Source organism: Lepidothrix coronata, unplaced genomic scaffold (assembly GCF_001604755.1).
Source record: "Lepidothrix coronata isolate B3197 unplaced genomic scaffold, Lepidothrix_coronata-1.0 Scaffold159, whole genome shotgun sequence".
Lineage (NCBI taxonomy): Eukaryota > Metazoa > Chordata > Aves > Passeriformes > Pipridae > Lepidothrix > Lepidothrix coronata.
In genome coordinates this window covers 931692-950215 of record NW_016690339.1, presented here as the reverse complement: position 1 = coordinate 950215, position 18524 = coordinate 931692, and the positions used below count along the sequence as shown (strand labels likewise).

Below are 18524 nucleotides of genomic sequence, written 5' to 3'. Positions count from 1 at the left end.
TGAGATCCAAAATAAGTGTCTTAGTCATTCAAGGGCACTGTTTCATTTTTAAATTATTTAATTCTCCTTTATAAAAAGCCTTTTTTTTTGCCAGTTAAGTACTCTGCCTCAACTCTTTTCTATACCAAAATCTTGGCTATATTTATGTTGGCTCTCAAGTACTCACCTAAAAAAAATGAAGAAACTGTGTGAGATGAAAATACTATATGTAACTTATAAAGGAATATAAATATTCTTGTTTTTTAAAAGAGTGTTTATTGTACCACACTCTGAAGAAAGCTCTGGAGATCCTGTGACATAAGTAAGAACAAGGTACTAGCCCACTGCAGCTATTACTACTGAATATTTCTGATGTATGCATAGCTTGCGGAGCACAGGAAAAATCCCCATCTAGGTCTGTAGTAAATAATATGGAGTTAATTTTCCCTAGCATTACAAGTAATGGCTTTTTCCTCAAAAATATTTGACTGAAAAAAAAAAGTCTGAAACTTGTAGCTAATATTTTCAGGCTTGAATGCTGTACTTCATTACAGACGGACTATAAATCCCTCCACTTGCTGACAGTGCACACATTCTTTAAACACAGTGAAACTCCACAGAGATCAGCTATTCATCACGTGAATACTTACAGAAAAAGGACAATTCCCGTATTGGCCAAGGCAAAAGCAAGACCCAAAATCCCACTGCCCATAATTGCATTGCTAAGGTTGAAGACAGACATCCCCAGTGAAGTAGTTCCTGGGATCTGGAGAAGTAAAGACAGATGTGTCAGCAACAGCTTGGAACAGAGCAGGGAAATGCACCTCTGCTTCAAACTCCATGTTTTGTGATGTATCAGATGTAAGTAACAACTCCTATGGAAACTACTTAATAAAAATTGGTTTGAAAGAGGAAAAAGCATTGCTGAACCCTGTCAGAGCTACATTCTGATTGCTGTCCAATAGATTTTGTAAACTGATGTAAATGCTATAGGCAATACACAACTCATACACAATTTCAGTTTTAAACTCCATCTTTCACTATGCCTGTGAAACATCTTAGGCACATAATTTATATACGGTAAAGCCATAAGGAACCACCACAGCTTCCTGCCCAACACAGGCCAGAGGGATTCCCTTGCCTCAACCCAACCAAAATGCTTGGAGGTTTGTTTTGGGGTTTTATTTAAGTGCTGCTCCCAGGCACTGAAACTTGAATACAGTTACAATTGTGTGTGGCCAGCACTTTTGAAGATGATATCTAAAGGCCCTTCATATACACAACACGGAGTTCCTTTCGACAGGGAACAGAACAGTGAGAGAGACTTACATATTCATCACATTTCTTCTTCTCCAGGTGGCTGTTTGTGAGACTTCTTCTGCTTTCTCGATCTGAAATAAACTTGCTGAAAGAAGTCAGAGGATTTATTTCCAGCAAGTGCTTAGAAAATGTGAACACATTAATTCCATGAGCAGCATGCGATTACAAAATAAGCAATGTATAAAAACTGTGTGTGAAAAGAGGTCAAACTCATAACAGATTATGCCCCACTAATACAGTGTACATTGGACATCAGTAAAGGTAACACCAGCACAAGATCATCAGAATAAATGTATATATATATATATACACAGAATGGTCTTTTAGGCAATTTTGTAAAGTAGCAACAACAATTTTGTGGATGGGAAAGCAATTTGTTTGCACAGATGCTAAGAGGAAATGCTTCTCCAGGTATCCTGCAGAGATGCTTATGAGGAGTACCCACTGCTCCCAGCCCTGTTCATGGGGTTAGCATAACTAACACTACTCTGTAAGGCAAGCAGCCATTCTCTGTGACCAAGCATGTCATGTATTCATTCCTTTCTCCCATTATCACACCCTGAAGGTCCTGTGAAGCAAGCAGACAAACCAATCAGATTTCTTCTTCCCCTCCCTATCGACCTCAAGACGCCTGGGCGCCAACTCGATTACTTCCTTCCTTGCCAGCCTGGAAGGTCCCAGGCACCGAGCCCACCAGGAAGTGGTGATGACCCCTTCACAGAAGAGGGGAAGCACAACATCACCCCTAGCGCTGACTGTAAAATCAAGCAGTTACAGGGCCTAAGTGGGGAACTTGGGACTGCAGCTGCCACTGGCCAGGAACACCCCTCTGTCCTCTGCATCCTCCAAGGAATAAGGGAGTGACTTATATTCTTTTACATGATTTTTATGCCTAGATTATGATTGTACATTGATAAAACAAATCATGTATTAAGATTTGACCCCATCTGCTGAGGGTCCAGGTGATTATAAATCTTAAGTTATACTATAAATTCTGTATTATAATACTTATATAAATTGCACTACATTGATTCAGTTTGTTGAAGTCCTGTGCCATTCAAATACTAAACTCTGTGCTACACTAATCATAATACCCTGCTAAAAAAAAAAAGTTTTAATTGTAACTATAATTTACTGCTATCATCATTCTGCCAAGGATCCCTCAAAGACTCCACCTGTCCCCTCACTGTCGGGTGACACTGTAAAACCCTACATTGCCACTGAAACCCTAAATTGCCACATAGTGTTGGTAGGTCTGAAGTTAAGAACAGGAGGATGTGCCACACATAGTCAGCACTGCCTAGACCATCCTGAACCAGGCAACCTGCACTGTTCCGGGCTACTAGATTTTCAGTTGAGTGTCTTTCAAAACTCACTACTGAATTCATCATACTGCAAAATTCAACATTTCTGTGCAGGGAAACATGGAACAAACAGCTTTTCTTTCTCTTTACCCTTTACTTGTTTTGTGTCCTTGATGTATCCACATTTAGGAACTTACTGTCCTCCTATGGCTGTGGTGGCATCCTTGGGATTTACAACACTTTTGATTTAGATGAGCTGTTATTTTCTCGCAGATCTTCTCTTCAGCAAACTTTTTAGTTTGTATAAAGCATTCTTTCAGCTTTTCATCTTTTGAAGGTTTATGCACAATTAAGTCCCTGGCATCTTTGTTAATCCACAGATGGTTCTTAGTCTGCACTGGCTAATGCATCAGCCATTGTACATGTCACATACCTAACTAGGGGCTGTCACCAAGTGTCAGAGGCTGTTTTAGCTGTAGGAACATTAAGCTGACTCTTCTTAGATTAAAACAGACAAACAACACTGGACACAAACAGCAGCACTGCTGGTCCTTTCCCACAGCTGGGAACGTCTACTGGCTGGGGATGTATAATTCAAACTGTGACTCGAGACTGCACATCATCTGAGTACATCCAGTGGTATTCAGGTGAACTCGTAAAGACAGAGCTCTATCAAACTTCCCTACTACCTCAGCTGTGGCCTAATTACTACTGATATATGCTAGCACAGCTATGGCAAAATCATGCAGTTATAATGGTGCTGACTTGGCTTCCACACCTGACACACTTGGACTTAGTGTCTTTAATATTTTGTGTTTATCCCTTAAATCCGGGCATAGCTGGCAAAATGTATGTAGTATTTTTTCCTGGATTTGTTGCAATTTTGACTCCTACTCACTGGTCTGCTTTGATTTCCTTTATGTCAATAAAAAACAACTATAGGCTTCTCCCGTATTTTTTGAATACTAACTTCAGCAACTAATTTGCTGCAAAATATAGACATCATGTCAGATTTACCAGTGCTAACACAGTTGGAATAGATGGCTGAACACCCCCCACTGTTTTAAGAAGTGAAAAGCAACCTCTTCTAAAATAAACTGTTCGAAATTAACTTTCCAAAGATCACCTTGTAGGTATTTCATCCTCATGGAATAAAATCTCAACTTGATTCAGAGCATGTGCTTTTCTTTTTCATGTCTGTTTAAAGCTCATCTCTTGAACGCAGGCAGCAGAGTGTGAATGGTTTGAAAAAGACATTCCAGCTCTCTCTTGAAACACCCTGCAGGCAATTTGTACAGGCAGGAACACAGAGAAGAGCTTTATCTCTTTTGGATTTGTAACTGCTGCTGGGAACATCTGTGGACTTTGCCTTCTTCTGTCATTTATGGAGATCATGTGTCATTTTAGATTTTGTCAAGAGTTATGACAGAAGTCATTAGTCTGATCTCCCCACTTCTGCTCATCCCCCTGCAGCCAATCCCCCCTTAATAATTACAAAAATAACAAATTTGTAGATACTATTATTATTGCTGTCTGGTATTAGAGTTCCATGAAAATTATTGTTAAAAAACTAATACACGATAAAGACAACACTTGAGAAATATTGCTTGAATATAAAAACTACCGTGGGACTTTCCATTAGAATATTTCTGACAAAGTAAACAGCTTCTGCAAAATCAGTATCTTCTGCGGCCAACAAACATGTTATTTCCTTCCGGATGGGACTTTGAGAAAACTAGCCTGATTTGATAAATTGATCCAAAGTACTTTCTTTTGAGTTAGCTCTACATTAGAAATGGAGTGGGCTTGTTGTCCAGCCTCTCAACTCCTATTACAAGCTGGACTCCTCATCTACCCCATGTTTACCAAATCACACTGCACATTTTGCTCCACTTATGCTGTGCGATGTGTACAGGAGGGCAAAGTCAGACGTGGGAATGTGGCTACTGTGCTCCCAAACCATGAACTACACAGGACTGAGCCCAGCTTCTTTATGGGGTGCTTCCTAGGCCATCTTCCAGCCTCAGGATTGCTTTCCAGAAAGTTCATCAGTGATGTAGTGTGGGGGGATGTGGGGTCTGCCTGTGCTGCATTTGCTTTTGCAGGCAATTTAACCTGCAAGTCCAGACAAGAAGATTGCTTTGGCAAAATGCTTGGGAGGTGGTACAGCCATACCATATAACAGACAAATTTTCCATAAAAGGAAAGTATTACTGATCTTAAATTAAATAAAAATAAAATTTAAAAAAAAAAGTGTAAGGGGGAAGGTATTTTAATTTTCCCAAGATACTGCTTTCTGTAAACATTTCTTTTTTCATTTCAGGGTGGTTTTTTCCCCCCATAGCATATGAAAGGAAACATATGTTGAAATACTGGAATTTCTAGTTAAACTGTGCCACGCATCTGCTCTGCTTAATAGACATGCTTAGACAACAAGCCATTCATTGTCACAGAATGTTGTATATTTGACCTTTAAAAATATGACACAAATTAAGTGAAACGCCTGTTTATGCCAGCCTCTCCCAGCCCTCCCAAGGACCAAAGGCCACTGTGAGAGGTGCTGTGGCAATGAGCTGCAGGACCGCCTGTGCCATCAAAGCCTGACAAGCATGAAATCCATTTGTGCTGTTTGTTGTCTTCATTTCAAATGCTTTACTCATCATTAAAAGACATAACCTGTTCTTAAATGTTTCTGCTTTCCTGTTGTGTTTCCTGTATCACAGCTGAGTATGAACAGATTATACAAAACTTTTCAGGTGCATAAATGAAATATCCTGGCCAAGATATAATGAGCTCATCCTTGCAATGCATGAAGCCTCACAGTTGGCTTGGAAAGAATATCTTAATCTAATTATTTTCCTGGATTGATTTAGTGCAAAGCAGAAACTTAGTATTATTGATAAAGTGATTTTAAAAGGATGATCTTAAACTATGGTTTCCAAATTTAATTTATTAAAGGACTTCAATGAAAAATGTTTGGTTAAGGTGATATCTCCAACCTAATCATTTTGGCTAAGCAGAGTTAGCCAGAAACCATTTAGCTATCTTGGATATGTTTAAACATAATTAAATTAAAATGATATTTGATGATGCCTTAAACATTTTTTAGGAAAAGCTAGTTCTGCTAAGATGATAGAACTTTATCCTTAGGCAGCTTCTTAAACTGCATGCTAACTTGAGCAGTGGCAAAGATTTCCAGGGCAGGCCGGAACAAGAAATGCAGAAGAAAGCTTGGTCTGACTTACACTATGAAACTTGGACCAGATCTTGGTATACCTACTAACAACCTTGTTAACAAAACAAGGGGTGCTGATGACTTACTAGTAGCTGTAAACCAAGACAGGCATTCAGATATCAGCTTCCTGAAAGTATTGCATTGTCATAGCTATAGATAAGAAATAAGTCATTTAAATACCGATTTACAGTTATGTGAAGAGATGGTAAAGTTTTATAGCCAGGAGACATGGTTAAAAATCACCAAATCCATGTCTGAATTTGATGCAAATCTCTAGACTGGCATTTCCATTCAACATATGCATACAAAAAAACCACCCTCTCAGTACAGCCTCTTCAAAACAATATCCCCTCCCTACATACAACTGTATATTTAGGCCTGGAAAAGGCTGGAAATCCAAAGGAAACTAGAGAATTCTTTTCCAAGATCAAGAACTATTTGGAGTTTACAATCAGACTTGGAATCAGCTTCTGCCTGGTATACCTTCTCCAAAAGACCCTTAAAACTCTGTTCTATATTTAGCTTGAACAATTATGCAGTGGGAGAAAAAATGTTCAAAATGAAATACAGTATGCAAAATCAAACAGGTTGAAACAATAAAAAAAGCAAGCTAGTTGAAAATTACAGATCTAATCTAAAGCTCAAGTGAAATCAACAAAAAAAGTCCCACTGATTTTGATGCACTTTGGAGTTTCACAAGGCCTCACACCATGTGCCAGGCAGCACAAAATGTGTTAGTCCCTATGCCTGTTAACCTCTTATTCCATGGAAAAACAGTGTTTCCCAAGATAGTTATAGAAAGGGAATAACTACATCCTTTCAGGATGCATTCAGCATGGGGTGCAGAGCAGGATATGTCCCCCTGCTCATCATACATGGGGATGCTCACAGGGCTGCACTGGTGCCAACATGCTGCTGCACTGGAAGCTGTGGTCAGCACGAGCTGCCTTGAAACTTGTTTTAGACATGGAGTGGAATACGAACAAACCGGGATATATAGACCAAAATTCTCATGGGTGGGATGTAAGTAGCTGTCCCGTGAGAGCCCTGGCAGTGGGATAATAGAGAACTATAATGGGCTATATCCTCAACCAAATGATTGTCTGCAGAAGAAAAAAAGTTATCCAGAAAGGAATAGAAAATTCTGGAATATGTTCATATGCCCTAAGAGCCAGAGCATTAATCAGAAATTATGCTTCTGAGTTTCTGACTCTCTTTCCTTCACCCCACTTTTCTTCTTCCTTTCGCAGGCAGTCTGAATTCAACTCAATTCTTGTCATGCTTACTACGTCGTAACTCCACAAAGCACATTGTGACTGCAGAGAATCAGGCACATATGGCACACTCCTTCCCCACCCTCCATAAACATTCACTGAAAGATGAAGTGCCAAGAGGGTTTTCCCCCATAACAGTTACTGGTGACACCAGCCAAAGTGCTGGGGAGGTGCAGCCAGCCTGGTACAACCACTCCTTCTCTCAAGGATATAAATTCTCAGCAGGCAAAACGGAGCAAATTTACTACTGTCAGCCCATGAGCTCCTCTCCTTACAACGTGAACCAGCAGGAAAGCAAGCAGGTTCATACTGGAACTGTGTTGTTTTGGCAAAGTTGGAGTGTTTTTGTGTCGTGCTCTTCCCTTTCTTTTTTTTTTCCTTTTTTTTTTTTTTTTTTTTTTTTTTAACAGAAGTGGTTTGCATTTCGTTTTGGCACTTTCCATCAAAGCAGTTGCATCAGAAAATTCCTGACCAGCTCTAATCTTCATCAGCGCAGCTGTTGTGGTCACACCACCACACGCCCTGCTGGCTACGTCCCCAGGACTTCCCCAGGGCGGGCGATGGGGGGAGGCTGCCACCCTCCTGCTGGGGGCTCACCCACACCACCAGCCAGGGCCCCCTGCTCCATCCCACAGTATGGCTGTCTGGTTTTGCTACGTGAATGGTATGGCCAGTGCTGACTGCTTATTCCCATACCTGTCACCAAGCTCCCTGTCCCCCCACACAATTGTGAGAGTCTACCCGCACTTGGGAAAAAACAGCTCTAAGTTTTGTTTCAACAGTAAAAAAGTGAGTTTCCCAGATAGCCAGAGAAGATGCTGCCAAAAGGAAGAAAGGGCAAGAGAAGATTTTAAAGGGCTGGATCCCCATGCAGTTACTAGGTGGCCAATGTGCTCCACCTTGGTTTGCAATATTTGAAAAGGAAGTTTGATCAAAAAAGAGCTTCCTGTTTTACAGCTCACAAAACCCAAACAGAATCTGTCAGCAGGTCTTTGCTACAAACTGGTTGGCTCAGCACCTGTTGAAGTCTGACAGGAAGGGCTGGAGAACTACTCTATGGTGGAAAAGGCAGCTCTTTGGAAATGACTACTGCTTATAGAAAAAGCCAACAGCCTAATAATTGTAACTAGCAATTTTCGCCAGTATTCATGCATTTTTTGAAACTTGATATGACTTAGGTGTAAGACTCTGTTTTACCATCTTCTTGCCACCGCTGCCTGAAGGGAGCAAACTGCTGCCCAGTTTATCTTGCCAAATTGCAAACATGGACTGGGACTACACTTGCTGCCAACCACACCAGCTGTAAATCTCCAGGAGCTTGGATGCATGGATGTGGCCAGACAGGTAAAAATTGTCATATCAGGGATCAAAGGCCAACAAGAAGATTTGCCCCAAATTCTGCCACTGTATTAATTGTTATTACTTCCTTGCTGTGTGCAAGCAGATATTTCAAAATGTTGGCTTTTTGCTACATTATATGTTTGTGAATTTTATTAGACTAATTTGAAAGATTCAAAACGATGAATAAATTGCCACTCTGTTTGCTTTATCTCCTATTGCAGCCTATGCCCAACAGATGTTACGTATGAAATTCAAATTACATCTTCAAATGAAGCATGACTTGGTAATGAATAATTCAAGACATATACTGAAAATTAAAATGCTGTTTTTAAACAGTGTGTTTCTTAGCAGAGGAAACGTCAGTGGAAAAATACTCACCTATTTATCTGGCCATTTTCCACCTCTGTGAAATCATTTGAATCATTGCTGATGTTATCATCTTCAGGGACAGTCATATTCTGCAATTCAGTCAGTTCTAATCCAGCTTTGAAAGGCATGCTGGGTGAGGAACTGTGCCTATCCAAGTGGTTCTTCAAATACTAGTGTTTGGTTGGTATCTTGTGAATAAACTGCAACCACAGTGTCAGCAACCTAAATAAAACACAAGAAAAAAACATAAGATGTATACCACCAACAGCAGGAAATATCACCAGAAACCAGTGAAACCTGCAAGGAGGGACCATCCTTACCATGCAATTTTGTATTGTTAGATGGACCTCAGGTTATAACCTCAATGCATTGCAGAACAGTAGTAATCGTATATGCCTTAATGAGATAAACCTTAGAAATTTACCCTGTCCTCCAACCAACTGCTGAAGACAGTACTTTATTTACAAACTTGTGAGCAAACCAAGCCTGTTTGTTTCAGGAAAAAGAGATGAACTGCCTACAAAATAAGGAATAAAAATTATTTGCTTATCCAAGTCACATTTTGATATTTGGTGTTTGTCTTCTGTATGTTCTCCATTCTTAATTAAAAATATAAAGCACATTGTGTCCGTGCTGATGCTAAGTGGAAAGAGGAAGCAAGTTATCCCAGTACCCCATTCTACTAATACCTATATTCCAACACACTTTTGGTAAAATGGATGTATAGATGATGCTTTGTGTATGGTTAAACTTATAATGAACCAAGGACAGAAGCAGACAAAACCAAATCCCTGAGCTCATGCGTCATGGGAGAAAGAGTAATGTATACCTTGTGTCAAGCAGTTACTGTCTAGATGATCAGGTGAACTCTCCTTTGATAGATGTGTTGCATAAAAGCACCGAGAATAACACTAAAGGCAGATCAGAGAAGTCTGCTACAATTACGTATTTCCTTATCAGCAATGCAAATCAACTGAAAGACCAATATTTTCTGGAGTCCAACCACTCTAAGCTGAGATACAACTCCAGCGTGGTAGTGAGGCAACAGTATGCTATTCACAAACAAGTTCCTACACCACAACTCTCTCAATTCCCATTTTGTGAATGAATTTCCTGCAGTACTGCCAAACAACTATTCACCTTGGGGTATGTGGTGAACACTCAGACGCCAGATTAATCTGGGAATATTTTTAAATTTCTCAGGGTTACCTCAAAGCCATCGAACTGCTTGCATGCAACCAAAGAGGCATGAGAATACCCAGCTCTTGCAGGGTGAGACAGGAGGATGTAGTTCACTTGTTCAGTTATGACAGCTGCCTGTTTCAAATTAAGTTTACAGAAGCCAATACTTCTGTTTTATAACACATCTCCACCACGCAGAAGAGGACTTTGCGAATGAGCAGTTTCTTCCCTGTAAATACTTTCTCAGAAATGCAGTTTTAAAATGTACATGTGCTCCTAACAATTCCTCAAGGGCCCACCCTGTCTAAACTTCAGGTGCAGTTTAAAGGCCAGTCTCAAGGCTAACAGTAGAGCAAGATCTGTTCTTTTCCACTGAAAGAGCAACTAAGCACATAGTTATGGTGGCTGACAGGGCCTGGTACAGCCTGTTGTGAGGACAGAGGTTGGGGCATGTTAGTTGAGTCCTTTTTAACTCCTCTACAGAAGAGATTTCCACCACAGACACCAGGAGAAAACTGCTCGGGTATTAAAATGTTAGCACAATAAAATATTTTTAAAACCATTGATTTAGGCTGCTGATAAACAAATGCAGACTGGCAAGCAGAGGGTAGTTTTAGCAGTGACATTCTGGAACAGTCTTCAGGAGACTGCAGGGATAAAATAGTCTACCTATTTTGGAAGAGAAGCACGATCTTTTTATAAAAGGATAAAGCCACAGGAGATGGCAACTGCTGAGATGGCAAGGATCAAGCCCACTGAATCCTCAAGCTTCTTGTGACCATGAATTCCTAAAATAAAATATTCTTTAAGAGACTTTACAACCTCTGTACCAGGATCTGTATCCCCTGGCATTTACAAACCCGTGCAATGTTCATCTGAGATTCAAGCAGAGAAGCTTCTCCTCTGGGCACTGTTTTGCATCATGGTGCCCCAGGAGGATTTTCAGAACTGCCTTGACATTGCCTGTGCTTAATAAATTCTCCATGAAGTGTTTCAAAAGCAGGTGCTGAAATTAGCACTCATGTGAGGTAAACAGCACACTGGAGAGCTGGCTGCACAGCTCACTGACGTGCGGCTCCGGCTTCAGGAGCTGCTGCTCTGGCCCTCTGTCACTGAAACACTGCAGGGCCAGAGTGGCAGGAGCATAGCTCACTGCTTTATTTGTAAGGAGTGACAAGATTTGTCTGTTTTAACCAAAACTCTGCTTCTACAGAAAATTAATTGAATGAAGACTTCTGCAAAGGCATGTAATGATAGGACAAGGGGGAATGGCTTTAAACTGAAAGACAGTGGGTTTAGGTTAGATATTATGAAGAAATGCTTTAGTGTGAGGATGGTGAGGCACTGGCACAAGTTGCCCAGAGAAGATGTGGATGCCCCATCCCTGGAATTGTTCAAGGCCAGGTTGAATGGGGCTTTGAGCAACCTGATGTAGTGGAAGGTGTCCTTGCCCATGGCAGGGGGGTTGCAACAAGATCATCTTCAAGGTCCCTTCCAAACCAAACCATTCTACGATTCTATAAGATGGAGTGAAATCTTAGTACAAGCTGAAGCATCAGTAATCATTTCAGTCGATTCCAGCTTTTAGGCAGACAAGTTGTTCATGAAGGAGCATGACAGTCATCTTTGAATCTGCCTCAGGTTCTTGCTAGGGTGATTTACTAAAAAAACACCAAAATAAAACCATGAAAGAAAAAAAAATTGAGTGAAATAATGCATTGCACTTCCAAGTATGAGAAAACCTCATCTCAGTGCCAAAACACGAGGAGGGTGAGAAGAGAGTCGTGGGGCTGGGGACCGAAATTTTCATTGTCATGGCATGAACTCATCACAGATCTTTGGCAAAGAAAAACTAACATGTCTTTAACACCTCCATCTGTAAAATTAAGATGATAATAGCAACAATAACATTCAGTTTGTGAAGCCCCTGAAGATTCAGAGAGAAAGGGTGATAAATGTGATACCTGGAATAAAGCACTACGCAAGTCACAAAATTTTTGCAAAGATACAGTTATCTTAGAGATATACAGAGAAAACCCGTTGTCATTGCTAATCACTCTGGGCACCCTCCACAGTCAATGGAGTACAGGTGGTCACATAACTTTCCTCCCCATTTTAAACTTCAAATTCACCCATGTGACAAACCACAGAGCCTTAATAAAATCTACAGTTCCAAATGATAGCGTTCACATCAACCAGCTTCACTCCCTACAAGTCAAGTGTCCGCTCCAGGCTTGTCACTTGGCCTCTACAGCGGAGCCTGGCACTGCTGAAGGACAACTTACCCTGACCCACAGGAGTGGTCTGAAGTCTCACTGAGCTGTTCCCTACAATTGCAATAGCTTTGCTCCCCAAGGGAGATTCAATGCTGGGATAGCTGAGCTAAGCAAGTTGCCACCTCAGGTGTAGGTGCCACTAATGCCGTGGGAAGAAAAACCCAAATTGCTTCAACTAACAAAAATTCACTATATATTGATACTGAGCTATATTGGAAGCAGCATGGTAATATTTGTACTTTTACAGCCTTTTCATTCAAGAAATGTCATAAAAGAAATGCAAATAAAAATGCTGTGTTGGCAAGAGTTCCTAAACTGAGCTTTATTCCTAATTCACATTGAAAGGCAGTAAATAATCATGTGAAGAGTGACTGCAGAAATCCCAATCACTTCAGTCACTGTGCCTAATACTCTGTCCATCCTTAAACCTTCCAAAAAGAGAACCTCTCTCTCCAGACACACACAAAGTAAATCATGAAGAAGAAATTAGAATTTTGCTTTTATTTCAAACTTCTATACTCAGATGGGCAATCACTGCTCCTTGAAGCAGGAATCACCCTAAGAGAAAACCAGGAACGAGTTAATGACCCTTCAAAAGGAACCTCAAGGGCGTTTGCTTGGTAGCTGACCCAGCCCCTCCTTTAGTAGAAAAAGCAGTGCTCTGACCTAGGAGCTTGGCTTTCTCTTTAAATGTTCCATGATATGTCTTGTAAAACCCTTTATGGATAATTTATTTGTTGTGTGCTCCTTGCAGAATATGGGAAAGATTACAACTGGTCACAGAATTCAGGAGGACTATGTGATGACACAAGAAGATAAAATGAAAGTGTTTTTTGTTTCAAGGACACTGAGACCTTCACAAGCCTTTAAAGCACATTTCAAGAACTGTAGTAATTTTCTCTGTTGCCTTCTGAAACATAAAAAAAAAAATATCCCTGCAACTCCAGTTTTCTGGACTGTTAAATTCCACAAGAGCAGTAATGGGATCAAAATCCTTGTATTTGAAAAAAAATGTTATACAGACGGTATATCCTTATTTCTTCTGCTGGTTCAAGCATGAATCGTTTCTGAGCCATACCTGGAAGAGGTATGGCACTTTGCTGGAAGTTGTGTTTTTAACAGTAACATCAACACTCTAGGTGGTAATGGTGATGGCTTAATTCACATGACTTTTTTTTCTTTCATGTCCCGTAAATGACATCATTCAAAAAGTGTCACCTTAAAGCACATGACTGCCCAAAAGCTGAGCCAGTATGCAAGAGGCATTTGGGTAATTGGTCGAGTTGGACACCATCTAGCCCATCTCTGGATATGGTTTTTGTAATGTGCCCTTGCACACCCAGGGGGGAGCTTCATTCACTGTGTGCTTCCCACAGTCAGTCTTTGGATTTGTAAATATCCAAGACACACTAAGCACTTTTAACTACGAAATTCAAGCTAATTCACTCAAAAGATGAAACACGACTCAATTTCCTTCGCAAAGGGAGTTTTGCCAAGAACTCCTCTTGGTTGGTTACAAGTCATCAGAATCCAGCACTTGATTTTCACACCAGCTGGTTTTAGTCCTGCAAAGCCCAAGATGTGATACGTCTTTGCTCATACTTTTGAAACTTCTTTCAAAGTAGACCAATATGACAGTAAGATATCATGGATATAAACAATGAAACACTGAGCCTGAAACTCTGTGCACGGACTATTCACTTAAACGACAAAAAGCAAAAATAAGCTTTATACGAAACAGTATCACGTTGGGAGGCGGGGAAGCAACTATCTCCTTTTCGTTCCACATTAGTGACACCTGACATGAGGAACATAAAGCTCCAGATTTACTCCTCATCTACAGGAAGGACAAAATGGAGAGATTAGAGAAGAGCCACTGAGATAAAAAGAGCTTGGAAATTAAAGACTGACTCACATCCACTGAGCAAACAGCTGCAGTGCTTGAAATGTCATTGCCTCCAGCTCCTCAGCTCTGCCCCTCTGCAGCAGGCTGCAGCCATAGGAGCAGTGGTACCAGCACACAGCCATCCTGCCCATCGGACACAGTGCCAGGATGAAAGCCATGCAGCGGCCGGAAGGACTTCGAGCTGCTGCAGCTGCTTCTTTGGTGGCTGTAAACCACCACCTTTCATTTTCAGGCTTCTTCTCTCTCACACAGCTTCCACAGCACGCAGGATGGAAACAGTTAAAAGACAAGATGGGGAGGGGGGAAACGAGTGACAGAAGACTTAGGAAGGAAGCGGAAGGAAGCTCAGAAAAGGATGCTATATATCACTCAGAAGCGATGAGCACAAATGTGGATTGTCGACCTTTCTCTTGGTAGTGCATGACCTTGCGCTGCAACAGGAAAATGTTCCTGCTTTGCCCCATCACTCTCCACACTGCCCTTCCATGCTGCCATAAAGAAAGAGAACACAGTCCCAAATTAAGTCTCGACAGGCTACTCAGCTGATCAAAAGCAGGCAAATAAGAAACCATAAAATCTCAGTCTGATTCACCCAGTGATTCATTACTTTAAGCAAAACACTTAAAGATGAACCATAAAGGAAAATGGGTTTAAGTACATTTTTGTTTTGAGCCCTTCCCAGTCAATTTAGGAAAGGCATTTGGCAGAGGAATATAGTCACATTTTTTCCTAATTATATTTCTCTGTGAAATCCTCTCAACAGTCTCGGTTTTGAAAAGAGATCCCAGAACGCACTGCCACAAATAAACTCTTGTCTTCCATAGAAAGTGGAAATGCTGTATGAGTGGGGCTTTATGGGGCACTGCAACAAAACAGACTACCCAGATGTATTTGTAAGGGTTAAACAGCAGCTCTGAAATTCCTATTTCAATAAATTTTGTACTACAGAAGGAAGAACCCTTTGTATAAGTTCATATGTAACTCGCCTTCTGCCCCAGTTTACAAGTAATTTCTCTACCTCAGTTTTGACTCTAAGAGACTCAGAGTGATATTTATCTGATAAGCTTAGACAAATATTATGAGAGTTGACTGCAAAACATGAAAAAGCTGCCATTTTTCCCAAGAGCAGCCGCTCAAACTTCCTGGATTGGATTAAGGTCACAGTAGTAAATACCTACCAGAAAGGAAACTGAATTCAGGCTTAAAATATTTAAATATTCCCACAACATTTCATTTGTCCTCACAATACAAACTTTTAAAGCTGTGGTTATTGTCATGCTACATGTTACATGGATTCGTACAGAAATGATCAGGCTGATAAAAAGACAGAGGAGAGCACAGAGGGAAGGAAAGTCCCATTTCTGCTCAGTCACCACTCTTCCCCTGCTAAAAAAAAAAACAAACTCCCAAACCAGAAAAACACAGAAAAAACGTAGGACAGAGACCCAGGACAAGCAGCCTGCAAGCAGGAAGGCTGAGAGAGCCCTGCCTCGCCTTCCATCCTCTAAAACCTTTGTAAAAAGCGGGATTTGGTCATGAAGGGCAGTTGATCCTCTGTGTTTTACAGCAGTCTTCAAAAAGCTTCAAACAACTCAGAGGATAATCCTCTGCACAGGTGTATGTGGAGTGTGGCGCTCACCGCCAACAACTGTCTCCTGTCCTCACCTGGGCTAGAAAGCCCACTTGGTCCAACTACAGCACAAACAGCCTCAAGTGACAAGCCAGAGGATGCTGCAGTGTGCTTCAGAGAAGTGCTCTCTCTATGGTGCCTCTTAAAAAGAAAAAAAAAACTTCCGAAAAGGCAAAGTCAAATAGGAGTCATTCAGTACGACTGTGAAGCAGATCCCATTTTAGTCAGTGAATTTCCATCAAGCCTCAGCAGAAGGCCTCTGCTTACCAGCAATATGGCAGTTCCTAGATTTCAGGCAGGTTTTGCAAGCAGATTTCAATGCCATTTCGGCAGGGGCTCCTAACCTGAAAAGGGCAGTTATTGATATCTATATCCTTCAGCAACAGATGGAATTTCCTTTTAGAAACTTTTAAAACAAAGTTGATATTTTGGTAGCAAATGAAGTAAATGTTAGATGGAAGGATGCTGTTTCTTTCTCTCCCTGTAGCTGTTTTTACTTCTGATCTAAGAATGTTGGACTCAGAAAGTCACTTTCTTGGTTTTTATTTTTATTCCCAGAATGTATTTTATCAACTAAAAAGTATCTTTTTCTAACACTTTACTTTTAGAACAATGGCTCTTCTATGTGCTTTTGCCTTTCAAGCACGTGTAAAAGCCAAACAAACCCGAAGGTGAATGAAGCACCACAAAAGCACAGGTTCCTATCTATAATTTGAACTAGAGGTTGGTAGAAATGTCCCACAGCAGTCTGGGACGCTGAATAGCCTAAGAACAAGCAGTGAGTTCGGCTGGTGGCACAAGCATACTATAGCTTCAACTTCCATAAAACCAGTTGCCAGATCCGGGGTTTATTTCAGTCCTTCCAATGTCACATAAACAAAGCACGGGTTTACACACCTCCTCGTCTCCTCTTTCACAAGGAGATAGACACATCCTAGCTACAGGTTGCATTACGAACTCTGCAAAACAATGGAACAAGCTCCCTGTCACAAGAGCGACCTGGACGTACACGCCTCTGAGCCAATGCACACCCGGGCATTCACACCGGCCCCTTTTCGTTGTCGCCTTTGCTCATTAAAACGGACTACTTCAGCTGTTACTATGTATTTACGGGCCACCACGCACACGCGTACGCGCCCGCATTTTCCGAATACCGTAAAACTTGCACTGACCCCATAGCAGCGCTGGGTTTAAGGGAAAGGCAAGAACGTTCCACAGCCGGGCAGGGCTACACCGCGGCCGCGCACCGTGCGGGGGCTGCGGCACCCGCGGCCCGGCCGTCACCTGGGGCAAACTCATTTATTATTACTATTACTTTTTTTTTTTTTCGCTGCAAGCGGAAGCTCGTAGTTGCCGACTACCAGGTTTTTGTTTTATTTCTGCTGGGTTTTTTTTTTTTTTTTTTTTTTTTTCCATGCCCGCCTCAGCAGCCGGCTAGGGCAGCACCGCCCCCCCGCCTCCGGCCCGGCAACGCGCCCCAGCCGCGGGGATATGCCGCATGGCCGGCCCCAGCCCCGGCCCCCCGTCCCCTCCCGCCCCGCCGGGCTCCCCCAGCCCCTCCCCGGCTCGCTGCGCGCATTTTTAGGGTTTGGAATGCGCAGCACTCGGGGGCGAGGAGGCACGTTTTGGGGGCGCGGAGAGGGATGCGCAGACGGCGGGGACAAAGCGCGGCGAGCTCAGGGCTCCGGCCCGCGCGGCGCGGAGACAAAGGGTGCGCGGGGAGCCGCGGCCCCATCCCCGCGATTGCATCAGCTGCTGCCTACCTTCCCCAGGAGCTGCGGGGATCCCACGAAAAGCGATCCACCCTATCCGCCGGGAGCCGGCTGGAGCACCGCGACAAATAATTACAGGGATAACAAGAAATTTAAAATTAAAAAAAAAAAAAGGAGGAAGAAAAAGAGGCGAGGATGCAAGGGGAATTAAATTGGCGAAACGAAGACGGCGAGGAAGATGCCGCTCCTCCTCCCGCCGCGGGTGTGTGCATGTGGAGGTGGGCGGGCTGGCGGGAGCGCGCCGGGCGCGCCGCCGCGCCGGGCCAGGGGCCGGGGCTGGGGCCGGGGCCGCGTCACCAGGTGCTGCGGGACGCGGAGCCCCGGCCGTGCCGTCCCCGCGGGGCAGAGGGTCGCACGTGGTCCGAGCAGGGGACCCACGGCGCTCTCCGACACCCGCAGCTCTCCGGCCCCATGGATGTTCAGCACCTTTCTTTTAAAAAAAAAAAAAATTTTTTTACTCTTTTTACAATAACAGACAATAATTTTTCTCCACGCCACGGTAGCCCACAAGAGAACCCCTCCTGGCAGGCAGGTCGGATTTTTGTAGCGTGAAATGGCTACGGGAGATCTGGCATTATCTTGTAACCCGATTTCCTGTTTCGTCATGCAAAATGTGTATGTTGAAAATGCTGCCATGCGTTGGAGAGATCAGAGCATTTCCAGCTGGGGCAAGACACCTTTTGCAAATACAAGGGGGGATTTGATGCACAGGTGATTTCCTGTAGCTTGTTATTTCCATACTAATCTCTAGAAAGCATTGTGAGCTTTTTGACTTGGAAAAAACTCCTTAAGAACAAACCTGAAGCAAGATGGCATTGCAGCTGTCCTGTTTCATTCCATACAACACATGACTCACATGGGATGTCACAAGGCAAAGAGTGAAAGGATGCTGGATGGTGTAGGTTTTGGGGCCAGTTTGCCTGGCTGCCCACAGTG

At 42.5% G+C, this 18524-nt stretch overlaps 1 protein-coding gene across 1 annotated transcript in view; it reads right to left on the bottom strand.

Annotated features, from left to right (window-relative positions):
* Positions 1-17795, bottom strand: part of SLC38A1 (solute carrier family 38 member 1) — a 42340-nt gene extending 24545 nt beyond the window's left edge. The window contains exons 1-4 of the mRNA XM_017829183.1: positions 17580-17795; positions 8832-9044; positions 1309-1384; positions 630-745 (exon numbers count right to left, since the gene is read on the bottom strand). Of these exons, the coding sequence (XP_017684672.1) occupies positions 630-745; positions 1309-1384; positions 8832-8950 (311 nt within the window). The 5' untranslated portion in view covers positions 8951-9044; positions 17580-17795. The remainder of the gene's footprint in view (positions 1-629; positions 746-1308; positions 1385-8831; positions 9045-17579) is intronic.
* Between the last annotated feature and the right edge of the window lie 729 nt (positions 17796-18524).